This window comes from Rhea americana, unplaced genomic scaffold (assembly GCF_003343005.1).
Source record: "Rhea americana isolate MKP2758 unplaced genomic scaffold, rheAme1 scaffold_272, whole genome shotgun sequence".
Taxonomy (NCBI): Eukaryota; Metazoa; Chordata; class Aves; order Rheiformes; family Rheidae; genus Rhea; species Rhea americana.
Window position 1 is genome coordinate 1,055,355 of NW_028186393.1, and position 13,907 is coordinate 1,069,261.

Here is a 13,907-nt window from a genome sequence, read left to right on the forward strand (position 1 = left end):
GAGCAAAACTCCAGCAGAGTGAAGGTTACCTTTATTATTATTGACTAGTTTATGTAGACATTCATTTATAAAGATATGTAATTTATGTTTTATATATATATATATAAAACAAAGTATATATTAAATATATATATATGAAATATAAATCACATATATATATAAAAAATATAAATTACATATTATGTATAACACATATATAAAATATGTAATATTATTTATATTATTATAGATTGATAATTATTATATATATATATATATATATATATATGCAGAAATTCATTCCATTATAGATCCCTGAGGGAAAAAAAACTCAAGCAGCTATAGCCAGTTTATGCTGCTAAATAAAAGGGGAAGTCTCCATGTGATAGTTATGATCTTGCAACCTAACAAACAGATAAAATAATAGAACAATGAACTTTTATATCTGCTGAAGTGTACGTAAAAAGCTGCAGTCTAATACATACCAGATGATTTTGATTAAAGTTTCAAGAGCCATTAACAATTATTTAAAAATTCATTAAAATATTCAACTTTATTAACAGTATATTTACATTTTTTTTTCCTGCTCTTGGTCAACCATGGTGAATGTTCAAAGGTAAAAAAGCATTAGGCAATAACCACAAGATGAAAACATTTTAAACCTATACAATATTTTATACACAAATTTATACAAAGACATTTAAATAATACAACTGGACACAAAAATATACACTTTTAGAGAAATTCACATCAGTAATTGTATAAAGCTCTTCTGTACTAAGGGTCCTGAAAATTTAGGACTAAAACATTAGCTCTGTGAAGTAAAGGGGTTATTGTGACAGTCCTCAAAGGCCACTATATAGCACACTGACATATTCTCAAGGCTAATCAGCTTATATTTCAGCTTGTGTGTTCAAGTTTTGAGGTCCTTTATGATTATGCAAACATCAGAAATAGTGGTATAATAATCGGTAGTTATGAAAGCAGAGTTTTAGAGCCAGTATTAAAATGCTGTAGGCTCAAAACACCCACTTAATATTTAAATAAATGTTTGACACTACTGTTTATTCAAAAATAGTAATGCACTTACATAAAAAGAACTTTTACTGTTCAGCAAGCATGTTCACGTGATTTTTATATTAGTACAAACATTTAAAAAAATCTGGTTTATGACTTTTAGAATAAATGATACCAATTCACCTTTTCCCTACTTGAGTACATTTACATTAAGGCTTTGAATCATCTGACCCAAGATTTTACAACATTAAAATGAATGGGTCCACATGGATGCTAGTATGTCTCATTGAGACTTAGCATGGGATAGGAATTAAAGCTCACCACCTTAAGGAAACAGGACACATGCTCACATGTTGACTATATGTGTGTGTATATATATATATATTTTAAAAGTCTCTGAACTAGGATGTAAAGTTTAATAGTAACAGTTTCATGGCAAGAGACAAATGCTTATTTTTTTTTTTCTTTTTTAAAGCAAATTATTAATTTAATGGCAACATCTTTAGAGAAATTTCTGGTTTTCTTGTAATCCCTACAGATTTCATGCAGAAAGATTTTTCTTAAGATTACCTTAAGAATTTACATTTTTGATGGAAATGGAATGTGTATCCCAAACTGCTGATGAAAAATTCTAAAAAGTCTTCCTGGATTATTTGTCATACATTTGTGTCTTGCAGTAATGGTTCTTTAGCTTCACCAGGAGCTTGTGGACTGTGGGGATGGCCATGACTGCCACAGTGTTTTTTCCAGTTGCTGGACCGTACAGTTAGGTTGGTGTGTTCGGGAATAAACAAGGCAACAAGCAGAGCCAACAGCACAGAGCATGCTCCAAAGAGGAATGGGGGTCCAGGAATTATAGAATTCTGAAAACAACAACAACAGGAATTACTATGGAGCCATAGACATCTGTTAACATAGTAAGTTAATTACACAAAAGCAGAAAGRATTTTTTCTGCTGCTCTTGACTCATCTCTGCGTGCAGTCTTTTAGAGGAAGAAATCTGGAAAGACTATGTGTATATCTTTAGATTGAGGAAAGGCAGCAACTGGTACTTACGAATGCTTGTTAGCTCTCTTTTCTGGCACGAGTTTTACGAAGCAACACAGCTTCAGCAGTTGCTTGACTTCAGATGCTTTTGTGCATTTCAAATCTGTGCTACAGCATAGCGTGTTCCTTGTGAGATACTTGGAGAGATTCTAGTGTAGCACATTCTCTCCACTAACTGTAAAAACTTGAAAGATTTTCTTCCCCTCCAAGTACCATTTACTGCCTTAGTTCCAGCAGGAGGGATGGTAGTGCGTGCACACAACACAACTGTATGCAACTACTCCAGCTGCCGTCTATTGCAGTGGAGCAGATCAGTATTTCCAATCTTGTTCAGTTCCACTGCTATTGAAAGTGAGCTCGTTTAAAAAAAACACATTAAGAAACTGTACCAAACTGAATTCTACAAGGAGGGTGAGAAAACAGATTCTTGCTCTTAAATCAACCAGTCAGATGCACCTAGATAGCACTAAAATATTAGAGCAGTCCCTTTGCCTATGCTCTCTATAGCAGGATATATTCTGAGATAGACATGATTACTTATGTCTTAAGCTGTAATCTAGATCACGCTCTTCCTAGTAGGAAGAATGAATCATTCTAGATTTTTAATTAAGCATTTATTATGTTAGTCTAGAAAATTAACTGAGTGTGAATGTGAAGTGACTTGCAGACCTGTTTCACAGAAACAGATGTAGTGGATACTTTTTAAAAACAATAGATATCTTCCATGAAAGGGATACTGAGACAGAAAAATGGGTATGCATACTGCTAAGTTAGCCAGTAACAGTGATTCCAACCAAATACATTGATGCAAGAATTCTGTATCAGGAACACGAAGAGTTTATATTCAACTTCAGGTACGTGTTACTTTAAAATAATTAAAATGCATTGAAGTAATTTTTTTCCTGCTTAATTTCTTCCACTAATAAATATTAGGAACTAAAAAATAAAAGCTTGCTCAAAAGACTAAAGCAACAAACAAATCAAAAAACAATGAGAGAGAACTGCTCAGTGAGGCAAAAGAACAGTGGGATTCTGTCATTACTAGTCTGTCCTTTCCTCAGGCAGGTAAGTGCCTCAATCTGTTCTTTTTATAGGGCTCAGTAGTTGTCTGATTATTATCAGCTACAACTCTTGAATGACAAACTACATCCTATTATCTAGTTAACATCAAACAGATCTGCACACCTCTAAGAAGAGTGAATCAAGAAGCCCTTTTTATATGCTTCACTTATAGCTAACATGACAAAACTCAAAATACAGTCTCATGCTTAAGAACAGGCAGGAACAATTTTTTTCCTGTTTTTTTTTTGCCAATTAATAAGTAAAAATAAATACCTGCTGTAAGTGGTATTGCGTGGCCACACCACCTCCTGATGGTGTTTCAGGCATTGGGAGTTCACTCAGTTCAACATGAAATATATAGAATATAAAACCATAAAGTGCTGGTCCCAAGCCATTACAGAGTCCTCGAATTCCTGTTATCATACCTTGAACAACCCCTAGAAGAAGTAAAATATACTGTTATCTACCTATATTTATACATATATATGATTATGAACAATCAGTAAGACTTCATTCACTTCCCCTTCACACTGATGAAAAGAGGTAAGTTTCTCTAAAGGGGGTTGTATCATTGGTTAAAATAAGGGGTTAAACTGTTACATTTAAGTTGTAACATTTTGTGATCCCTACTCAAGTAGAATTCAAAAGATAAGGACACAAACCTACCCTGTTGGTCAGCATCAGCAGTTCGGGAAACTAGTGCGCTTACAGCTGGGAAAGTAATACTGGACATGGCTGCAACAGCTCCAGCTGCCCACATCATCCTGCATAAGAGAGACTCAACTGCTTTGCATGGAAAGCATTCTGCATTTAAAGCTCAGAAGTTATAGCATTAGCACAAAAATCAGAATGGATTACTTCTTTTACAGGTCAGAACACTGCAAAAGCTAATTAGGTTAGTCAGCACTCGTGTTTTTTTTTTTTTTTTTTTTTAATTTTAAATCCTGCAAAATAGTAAGTCTACTAGTCCTACCAAAACTTAACCTTTACTCAGAAAGTCTTGATCTTTTTATCTTTTCTGCAGTAAATGGTACTCTAATTAAGAGGTATATTTGATATAAATTCTGCAGCATTAAAAGTCATGCCAAAGGCATCCACTTTGGGACATGTAATTTTTCATCTGTGGCTAGTCCTCCACAAGAGGGAGAAAGGATTACAATACACAGAACCAAATTTAAAAGATACTTTGACCACATAAGACAGCCAATTAATCAAGAAAATCTGATTAGGAAATGACAAGGACAAAACAGTTCTTTTTTTGGAAACAGATACTGCCACATTTTAAATCCAGAGTTTCTTTTCAAATAAATCTGTACTTCTGCCGCCGCAGCACAGGGTATGCCTCTTAAAAACACCTGGATGGTTGTCCTGACAGTGAGTCCTTGCATACAGCCAATTAACTCAATGCAKCTATTCAAAGACAGTACAGATTTAAGATTCTTTAGGTAGGACAGATCTCCCTCTTGGAAAYAGTAGTACTGAGGAACAAAAACCAAAAAAAATCTTTTCAGTTGTTAAGCTAATCATTTTTATGTAAGTTTTTCTCCTCTAGATGTCTCCCTTGAGCAAAGGAAACACAGGAAGATCATATTCAAATAGTGAATACGTACCAAGGTTCTGAGCCAAAGCCATACCACGCAAGTTGCAGTATTTGAAATCCCAGACCCAGTAGGATGGTGTTTTTATTTCCAATGGATCGCATAAGTAAACTCAAAACTATTGTCTGTCAAAGACAGGGAAGAAGTACAAAACCCCCAAATTATTATTATTGTGACTGTTAAGTACATGCAAAAAAATCAGTGAATTAAAAAAAAGGAAACCAAAGTTCTCCAGAATCTACAAAATAGGCAGGAGGTTCTACCAAAAAATTAGTATCGTTTAACATGTTATACGAACAAATCACCACTCCTTCCTTGATGTACAAAAAGGATTTAGGCTTTGCAACACAATACACTTTGTATACTAATAAAAATCAAAACTCAGAATAAGTTTCACAGGCTATTTTTCATCTGAATTAGTTAAAGGAAGAGTGCTAATCAACTCTTACATGCTTAGAAAAACAGCTACAGAGAGTGTGGGGTGCATTTCTGGAATTTCAGTGTTATGGAGGTTCTCCCTAGTGCTTAGTTCTCTTTTGAAGTTACCGACTCAATGAAATGCATAGCAGTACTTCACCTGTGCAATAATGGAAAGAATCCCGAGGACTGCTATAAAGGCTGCAACACTTTCAGATGAGAATCCCATTATCTGTAATAATAACAACAACAACAATGTTGGCTGTTACCAGTAAGGTTATAAATTGTGGTGTCACAGGCACCAGGGGGAAAAACAACACAGAAAGTGACTGAACCGGTACTATCCAAATACCCCTGAACTTGTAAGACTCTCACTAAAAAGGGAAAGAGAAAATAAAGGAACATAAATGGAAAGGAAGTTAAAAGAATTCCCTCAAGAATAAAGCACTGTAACATGGGGAACCTCCCAACCCAGGATGAATGCAAATGAATACAACAGGTTAGAAAGTATYTTATAATGCATTTGTCTCACTCTTTGGTTCTTCTGTCTCTAAAAGGAGAAGAAAACAGAAGAGCAAGAGGATTAAAAACAACTACTGAAAACTTTTAAATCAAACTGGTTACCTGTACTTGCTACATTAATTCAGCAATATCCAAGTCTTAACTACAAATTCACATTTGTTCAAATCCAAATCAAGCTGTTAAATTACCTGTCTGAGGTATAGAAAGAAGCTGGAATATTGACCTGCCTCTGGGAGGTAGGAAAGAAAGACTGTTATGCAGATTAGCAGCACAATTGAATCCTGGCCAACCTTCTTCAGTGACTACGGCAAGAGAAACAAAGCGTTACAAAACATTTACTCCCCAGGTTCAGAAAAGCATACCTAGTAAGTGACTGAGAAACATGTAAATTAATAAAGCTAATATGTGGCACTACCAAAACATTTCCCACACATTTATCAAGACTGTTGGCAAAAATATTAGCAGCAGTGTGAGATCACCATTAATGCTTGGTAAGAAGCATAAGCTGGTTTTTGCCCCTCCCTCCTTTAAAGAAACTTGAAGCATAGTAAACAGTCTTTTTGTCTCAAAAGCTCAATTTCAACAAATGCCCAAATATGCCATATTAAAATAGCTTACTGCAAAAGGGTCAGCCTGTTCCCAAGAAATAGGTGCTCCCCAGGATGCTGGCCTCATCTTCTCTGGCAGCGATTCGGGCACAGCAACAAGAATAAAACAAATGTCCARCAAGGCTATTGCTGTAGCCAGGACTACGACCAAGCTGTCTCCATAGACTCGACCCAGGTAGGCACCAATAGCAGGGCTGGTAACCAAACTCGCTGCAAAAGTTGCTGAAACCTAAAACATAACAGTTAGTAAGATTTACAGTGATAGAAGTGAAAAGTATTGTTTTCCAATTGTTTTTCGATTTTCAAAGGCCAAGTAATTCTCAGATTAAAGTTAACTTTTTTCTGTGACCATGCAAGAGCAGCTATGTGTTTCAGATGTACTTTGGAAAGTAGTTTTCAATTAACTACCAGGACTTGTTATGGAAGATACTAACTTTAAACCTTTAAAGAAACCCTCTCAAACTACCTCAATACTTAATGTGTACAGGCAGAAAGGAACTAGTTAGTCCTACATCCATTCACAGACTCTGCAACTTCAATGTAACAAAGCTGCTTAAACCCTTAATACATAGGGCAGGGTAGGAGGAGCTAAGGGAGAAATGGAGACAAGTTGTATAAACTTGTAAGTAAGTCATTCAGCTATATTTGTTTTGAGTTGAAGCACAACACAGCAGTGTGTTTGGAAACATAAGCAGGATTAGTCAAGATACACAATGGCAGCTCCAAAATTACCCAGAAATAAAAGTTCAGTTTTTGAAAAGATGACAGTGGCTGAGTAGGACTAACACAAGAAGTAATGGAGGAACGAACTAAAGCCCCTCCAATGACTGGTAATTGTGAGAAAGAAAACATCTGAGAAGATTTTAACATGGCTAGAAACAGAATATTCAAGAGATACAGGCCTGGATGACAAGGAAAATTAAACAGAAGAATCCCACTCCAAACTAACACTTATTTACTAAAGAAATCAATTTTGAAAAGCTCTACTAACAAAACTGTTTAGTTAGTAGTGAATAGTTAGTAACAGAGCCAAAATCTAAATACATACCAACCCATAGGCCATACTTCTTTCATGTTCTTGGGTTATGTCTGCTACATACGCAAAAACCACAGAAAAAGTCACTGCAAAAACTCCAGAGACAGAAATAACAGCAAAGTACCACCTAAGAAAAAGTAACAAAAAAATTAGAACAGCTAAATAGAGACAAAAAGTCTCTATTTACAATCCGAAAACAGTTCAACAATAAATTATCTTGTCCAACTTTTCCTGACAAATAGTAAAATAAACTTTGGTAAAGCCAATGTGAGTATATCTTGAATAGTTGTGCGATTTCTCCTCTGGGTTAAGCACAAAGATACACAGCATACTTTGGTAACATCTACAAAAAGCTGCTGTGATTAAGTGATTGTAAAAAATCTACATCTTTGCAGACTAACTGTGACTGAATGCCTATGACCCAAAGCAAATCAGAAACTTCATTTTTGACAATCCAGGCTTTGAGATCTCTCAACATTAGTCTTATCTTTACGGCCAGACACAGCACTGATTTCACGTGACTACCATTTACACTTGGAAGCAAGCACTTTCCCAACTAGAATCTATGTGACCAGAGAGGAAACAGACGGCGCCTCTGCCCCTGCCCCTGCCCCGCCTCAGTGCTAGCGCCAGTCTCTCTTATTTCAGATACGCCCGCAGGCACAGCGCAGGGGTGGTCTAACACACACAGAGAATTCTGACTTGGCACCACCTGGGAATGCATGTGCCAATTAAGAGCTTATTAGACTGGCACATAGTGTGAAAGCTGTCAGACTTTAAAACTTGAGAAACAGAAGTGTAACAAGATTGCAGCAACGTTTTACGTAACGAATGGTTACTCTGGCGCATTAGGTAGGGATAAATACACAATAAAGATCTGTATCGATTCTCTCATCCGTATTCCGGTATGTTTTTGCGCGTGCACTGAAGAAGCAAGGGGGCCTACTACAGCCCAGAGCTCTGCGTCAGCAGCTCTTAAATTCTGATCCAAAGCATTTGGCCTTAGGTCAGCTACTTCAGTTTGACTCTGTTCCCCAGATTTGCATAGAGTAATACAAAAGCCCMAACATTACACTGAGGACAAAAAATACTGCAGCAACAATGTAACAAACATATTAGCATTATACAATAACAAGATGTATAATATACTTATGTATTGTGTATTCTGTACATTGTTTCTTATATATATTATAGAAAAGAATATACAGAAATAACATATAGATGGAAAAATATTATTATATATAAGACTACAGAAGAAATAGTAAAGTCTAGTTTGGAAGAATTTACTAACCATGGACTGATCTTCATTAGTGGTATTGGTGCACAGGTAAAAAACACTGTTAGCAGCAAGAAGGACTTTCGTCCCCACACATCAGACAGGGCACCTATGAGTGGGGCACTGAGGAATGATAATAAACCCTGTAAAATAAAACATTTCAGTTCAGAACTGCATGGTAAGAAGCATAATAGTCAAATGTACCACAAACTGAGAGCAGAACGGGTTTCATTTTTACGGAAGCTGATTATCATTTAGTACAATACATGAAAGGCAATACAGTCAGGCATTCTTGATCTTCTATCCCATGCTTGTTCACTTAAAATTTGAGTTTTATTACACCAGAGTACTCAAAACTCAAAGATGATCTAGTTGACCTAGCAGTTCTAGGAACTGTGTTTTATAATTTTGTATCTTTAGAAGTCACATAAGTAAGTGAAAATACACTACTTGAGCAACAAGCTCCATGTGAAAAATGCTTACAGTTTAACACCATTTGTGTCAGCTGGGATTAGTCAACTGACTGTTTTTATTCTTTTGTGAACTCAAACACAAGGCACAGGCCAAACTAACTTTGGGAAAGTAAAATGATGCATTTTAGTTTTTTGGCAACAGTTTATTCCCATATACAACTTCAAAGCTGTACTGAAAGCCTCCTGAATGTTAACTGACAGTCTCCATTTCCACCTATACTCCCCATCATTCATTTTAAACTGCACTTGCAATTATTTTAACTTTTGTGACCATACCTTTACTCCTTGAATTAGACCATTCATTAGAAATGTATGTTTTGGGAAGGTTTCATGCAAAACCTAGAGAAGGAATACAGACATTACACACTGCATTGTCATTTACACAGTATTAACTGTAATTGCTGTTCAGGATGCATCCAACATCGATGGTGGCAAATAGTGGCACAGAAAGTAGCTTCATGTTTCCATGGAAATGTCTCCATGGATGACCGAAGGAGTGGTTAAAAAGACTTGGAATCTTTAAGACAGCCAGAGTTAAGATTAATGATTAACTCCCTCAAAACACAGAGGGGGGAGGAAAAAGAGGGAAAAAAAAAAAAAAGTCTAAACCATTATTCAGTGACCATGATGTTCAGGTTCACTATCCCACGGGGTGAGAGGATATGCATGTGGTCCGCTTCCCCACTCCTGCTTTACAAATAAATAATACTAGGGGGGGGAAAACAAAAAAGTGCTCCTCTCTAAAGACTTTCTGTAGATGTTTACTGTACTTACAAACTCGAGTTTTTCTTTCTCGTCATATGGTATCTGACCAAATATCTAGATCTATGTCTCTGGATAAACTCAGCTCATGTGGAATGCATTAAACACAATGCACATTTCTTGACTGTCACATTACAGAAAATGTTGAGTTAGTAACAAATATATATAGTTTTAAGTAAAAGCTTGCAGCCTCCCTTTCAACAGCTAGTACAGTCTACATGTACTACTTTATTGGTAAGATACCAAAACGTCCTTTTCAAAAAGCACACATCACTAATATGCTAGTTGTTGCTCTAACTCAGACAGCACTGACATTTTAAGAAATGACAGTAAAATGTCTTAATRCAGGGCAGGAGCCAGCCCTGATACACGTACAGTGCCGAAATCTGAAGGGGGGGGGGAGGTGCCTGGGGAACCTCCTGAACTGCTAAGGATGTTTACCTATCAGCTGGTTCATCTAAGTGCTTCCGCCCTCTTTCGTCTTAACTTTGTCCTGATAATTTCTACTCCAGCTACTCTTCTTTTTCCTCAACTTCAGGTATTACTAGAAACACACCACAAATAATCCATGATGCAACTTTTATTCACATGGATCCTTTGCTTGGTTGGATAAAGGCCTCAGTTCTCTGAATGCTTTGGGAAGGATCCATTTAATTTAACTCCAGATTTCAGCATTGCTGAAACCTAAACAGACTACCTAGAACCTAGAAAATTAGCTCAGACTATTAGAAAATCAGACTCCCCACAGGCTACTCTGTCCTCTGTCATGGGTGGGGGAGAGACATCATCATTCTACAGTGCCTCTCTCCACGCAGTGACTAGGCCCTAGGTGCACAGGCTAGAAGAGGGACCTGTCCTCAGTCTGGCTAGTGTTACATGAGCTGTATTACATAGAGTGACCGAGTCACAGTTTACATCCAAGAGATGCTCACAGGCTTACCAGCAGGTTACAGAACTGCAGTAAGATCTCATTTCAGATACAGTTTTCTTCTGCTTCAGTTTCTAAGTAGGTGTCACATGCAAAGATCAAATTCAAACGAAAGCAACTGACTATACTAGAAAACCTTTGGTACAAACACGTAGATGTGAAAGTCTCTGTAATTATACAGGAAGACTTTGCTCTAAAGCTTCTATTTAAAGCACAGCTAGGTTAAAGAGCTTCCTACCTCTACACCACCACCACCACATCCCAGTGGCATAATTTTACCAAACTTCAAGTGTATCCCTACCTTTAAATCTCTAACGTGCCAGCTTTCTGCAGCATTTTGGAAGGAAAAGACTTTACAAGTCTTACAAGTTTCATGTCAGAGAACATTTATATGTAAGTTTCAGTGTTAATAGATTTGCACATAAAGACTTATGTCACATCATTACACAGCTTTAATGTAAATTATTTTAAATGTTTGATTCTCTATATAAAACTTTCTACTTGCAGAACAGAGCAGGTCAGTGATATACTAATTTCATTTAATTCAGAAATAAGATGTTCGGTGCCTTTGCAGTGATCTCCCACATAGCAAGAAAAAGCTTAAGTATACCACTTACCACCAGAGTAGGTGCTGTTAGGAGTCCCCAAGCAAAAAACTCCAAAAATATCACTATAACAGCATGGTAGACACTAGGTGAACCTATTCCTTGAGGCTAAAATAAGACATAAAAAAAAAAGAAAAGAAAAAAGCAATTACTTTAACACATATGACAAGCTGTCGCATATCAGCATTACAAACAGGAGAGTTAAGAAACGAAGCAGGACTCTGAACATCAGGTCCCTGAGGTACTCCAGGTAATCGGCTCGAAGGGAAATTCCTTTCTCAGCTCTTTGCTGCTAAATGTCCTGAAGTGGCCCAGTGATCTGCAAGGTACAAAGTGTCTTCTCATTTCAAACTAAAAAACGAACGAACTACACTGCTACTCTGGGAAACAAGGATGCTGATGAAAGTGGGAACAGATTCTCCTCAGAGAATTGGATTGGATTTTTTTTTTGGGGGGGGGGGGAACTGACAATGCTGTATAGAAATCACGTTTTCATCATTTCAAAATACTGCTGTGTTCACATTCAGTTATCCCAAAGTCTAATTACTTGGTGTATCAAACAACTTTATAGTGTTTCTGTTAGTAAACAGCAGCATGGCTAAGTGCAAAACTTTCATAGTTCTAAATCAAGAAAGAGAAATTGAGATAAGTCAGAAATAAATCATAGGAACAGCACTGATAGTTTCCCAAAATAGTTTCCCCAATACTGAGTAGCTGCAATGTATTTCAAACATAGCAAGAGATCTGCACAGAAGATTTGAAATAAGAAAATTCCAATTATGTGGTGATTTACTACAATCAAAAGCAGCTTTTGAAGAGAAGGGATGAACAGAAAACAGGAGCAAGGGCGGAACAGCCTGCTCACGTCATATACTCCACAAATACTATCCTGCCAAACAGCATGCCACAGCTCATCATTTATAAATTGAGGAAACACTGTGGAAAGTATTTTCATATTAAAGTAGTAAGAACAACTCATCAGAAACCTCACATACATTCTTTAATCTTAAAACTGCCTTAACATCTACTTTCCTGGCTTTGTGTGAAGATGAGTTACTAGCAGAGAGGCACTTGCTTCATGAGACCTAGCATTCACACTGAGCAAACAGAGGCAGGCTGAAGCTCTCAGCTTCCTCTCAAGAAAGCTCGGGTGGGATCTTATCGATGTGCATAAATGAATCTCTGATAAGAGGAACAACAGAGTCATCTCTTCTCAGAAGCATTCAGTGACAGGATGAGGCAGAAACTGAAATACTGGAAATTCCACTTAAACATAAAGGACTCGGAAGGGGAAGCTTATTTATTTATTTATTTATTCAGTTAAACTGTGAGGGCTGTCAAACACTGGAACAGGCTGCCCAGACAGGCTGGAGGGCCTCCATCCTTGGAGATGTTCAGAACCTGCCTGGACATGGCCCCATCTGAGTGGCTGCCTCATTGGAGGCCTTTAGAGGCGCCTTCCAACCACAGTACTACATTTAAGGTGATAATACTCAAGTCTTTTTATTACAAGACTTCTGCCCCTCACTCAAGGCTTTTCTTTCAAAATTCTTATTTCCAACCCAGAAGAATAAACTTTCAGAACAAAAACACGCCCTTGCACCAGATTCTATAACTTCAAAAAGTTGTTTTAAAACAAGTCAATTCTCAAAACAGATTCACTTATTTGAAGGCAGAAAACATCCCAGCTAATATTTTCATTATCTAACAGTCTTAACAACTTCATAGCTTTATCTAATGTTCCTAGTTCATTTTTTTCAATATTGTAAAAATACCTGAGTTCTGTACAGTTTTCAGTTAAGTTTGCACCCTGTTTTTGAGACTGCTGGGAGACACCGAGTGCAGAAACGGAAGTACAGCAGCATGGCATCCTTTCTCCCTTCTTGGCAAACAAAAGCTAAACTTTAAAGGGGCACTTGGAAGTAAATTTTGTCTTAACCGATGATTCCTGCAGTGAGAGATTCTAGAGCACAACGCTACATGCATAACAACAGCTGATCTGCTTCTATCATTCATCCTAAAGTACATCCAAGTTTAATATTTGTAAAATGGAATCTCTACCTTACAAAAAGAGAAAAATACACCCTGAAAATCATCAACGTCCATCACTGGAATTAGTTTTGCTCCTTACCACTAAGTAATTCAGACAATGTTACCAATGTGATAAACAGCTATGGCAGTATTTCCCCCCTACACACACACTTTTATTCCAAAAAGACAAACTGAACCTGACAGACTGTCAGGGCTTTAACCTGCCAAAACGTCTCTTTATTTAAGACGCTTCTGAAATAACGATCCCCTATTTAAAAAAATGCAGATCAAAACCACACAGTATTATACACTGGAAAAAATACTATCGGCAACGAAAACCACGTCGAAAGCACACTACTCCTCGATTAAAAGCAAAGATGAAGTCCAGCGCCAATAGCCGTAACACTTCACAGCTTGCTTTCCCCTCCGAGGCGAAGCACGGCGGCAGGAACCAAGCACAACGTACTGCGGCTGGGCTCCCCGCGACCCTCCCCGGGGCTCCCCCGGCGCCGAGCTGCCGCCCACCCACCGCCCTGCGGCCCCTCA

The 13,907-nt window shown here is 37.3% G+C and overlaps 1 protein-coding gene across 1 annotated transcript in view; it reads right to left on the reverse strand.

The window, feature by feature from the left end:
- Window positions 1–517: 517 nt before the first annotated feature.
- SLC71A1 (solute carrier family 71 member 1) overlaps window positions 518–13,907 on the reverse strand; it is a 22,198-nt gene continuing 8,808 nt past the window's right edge. The window contains exons 3-13 of the mRNA XM_085308288.1: window positions 11,343–11,438; window positions 9,312–9,374; window positions 8,578–8,705; window positions 7,299–7,413; window positions 6,261–6,479; window positions 5,831–5,944; window positions 5,281–5,352; window positions 4,716–4,828; window positions 3,772–3,869; window positions 3,379–3,542; window positions 518–1,859 (exon numbers count right to left, since the gene is read on the reverse strand). Coding sequence (XP_085164414.1) covers window positions 1,653–1,859; window positions 3,379–3,542; window positions 3,772–3,869; window positions 4,716–4,828; window positions 5,281–5,352; window positions 5,831–5,944; window positions 6,261–6,479; window positions 7,299–7,413; window positions 8,578–8,705; window positions 9,312–9,374; window positions 11,343–11,438 — 1,389 coding nt within the window. The 3' untranslated portion in view covers window positions 518–1,652. The remainder of the gene's footprint in view (window positions 1,860–3,378; window positions 3,543–3,771; window positions 3,870–4,715; window positions 4,829–5,280; window positions 5,353–5,830; window positions 5,945–6,260; window positions 6,480–7,298; window positions 7,414–8,577; window positions 8,706–9,311; window positions 9,375–11,342; window positions 11,439–13,907) is intronic.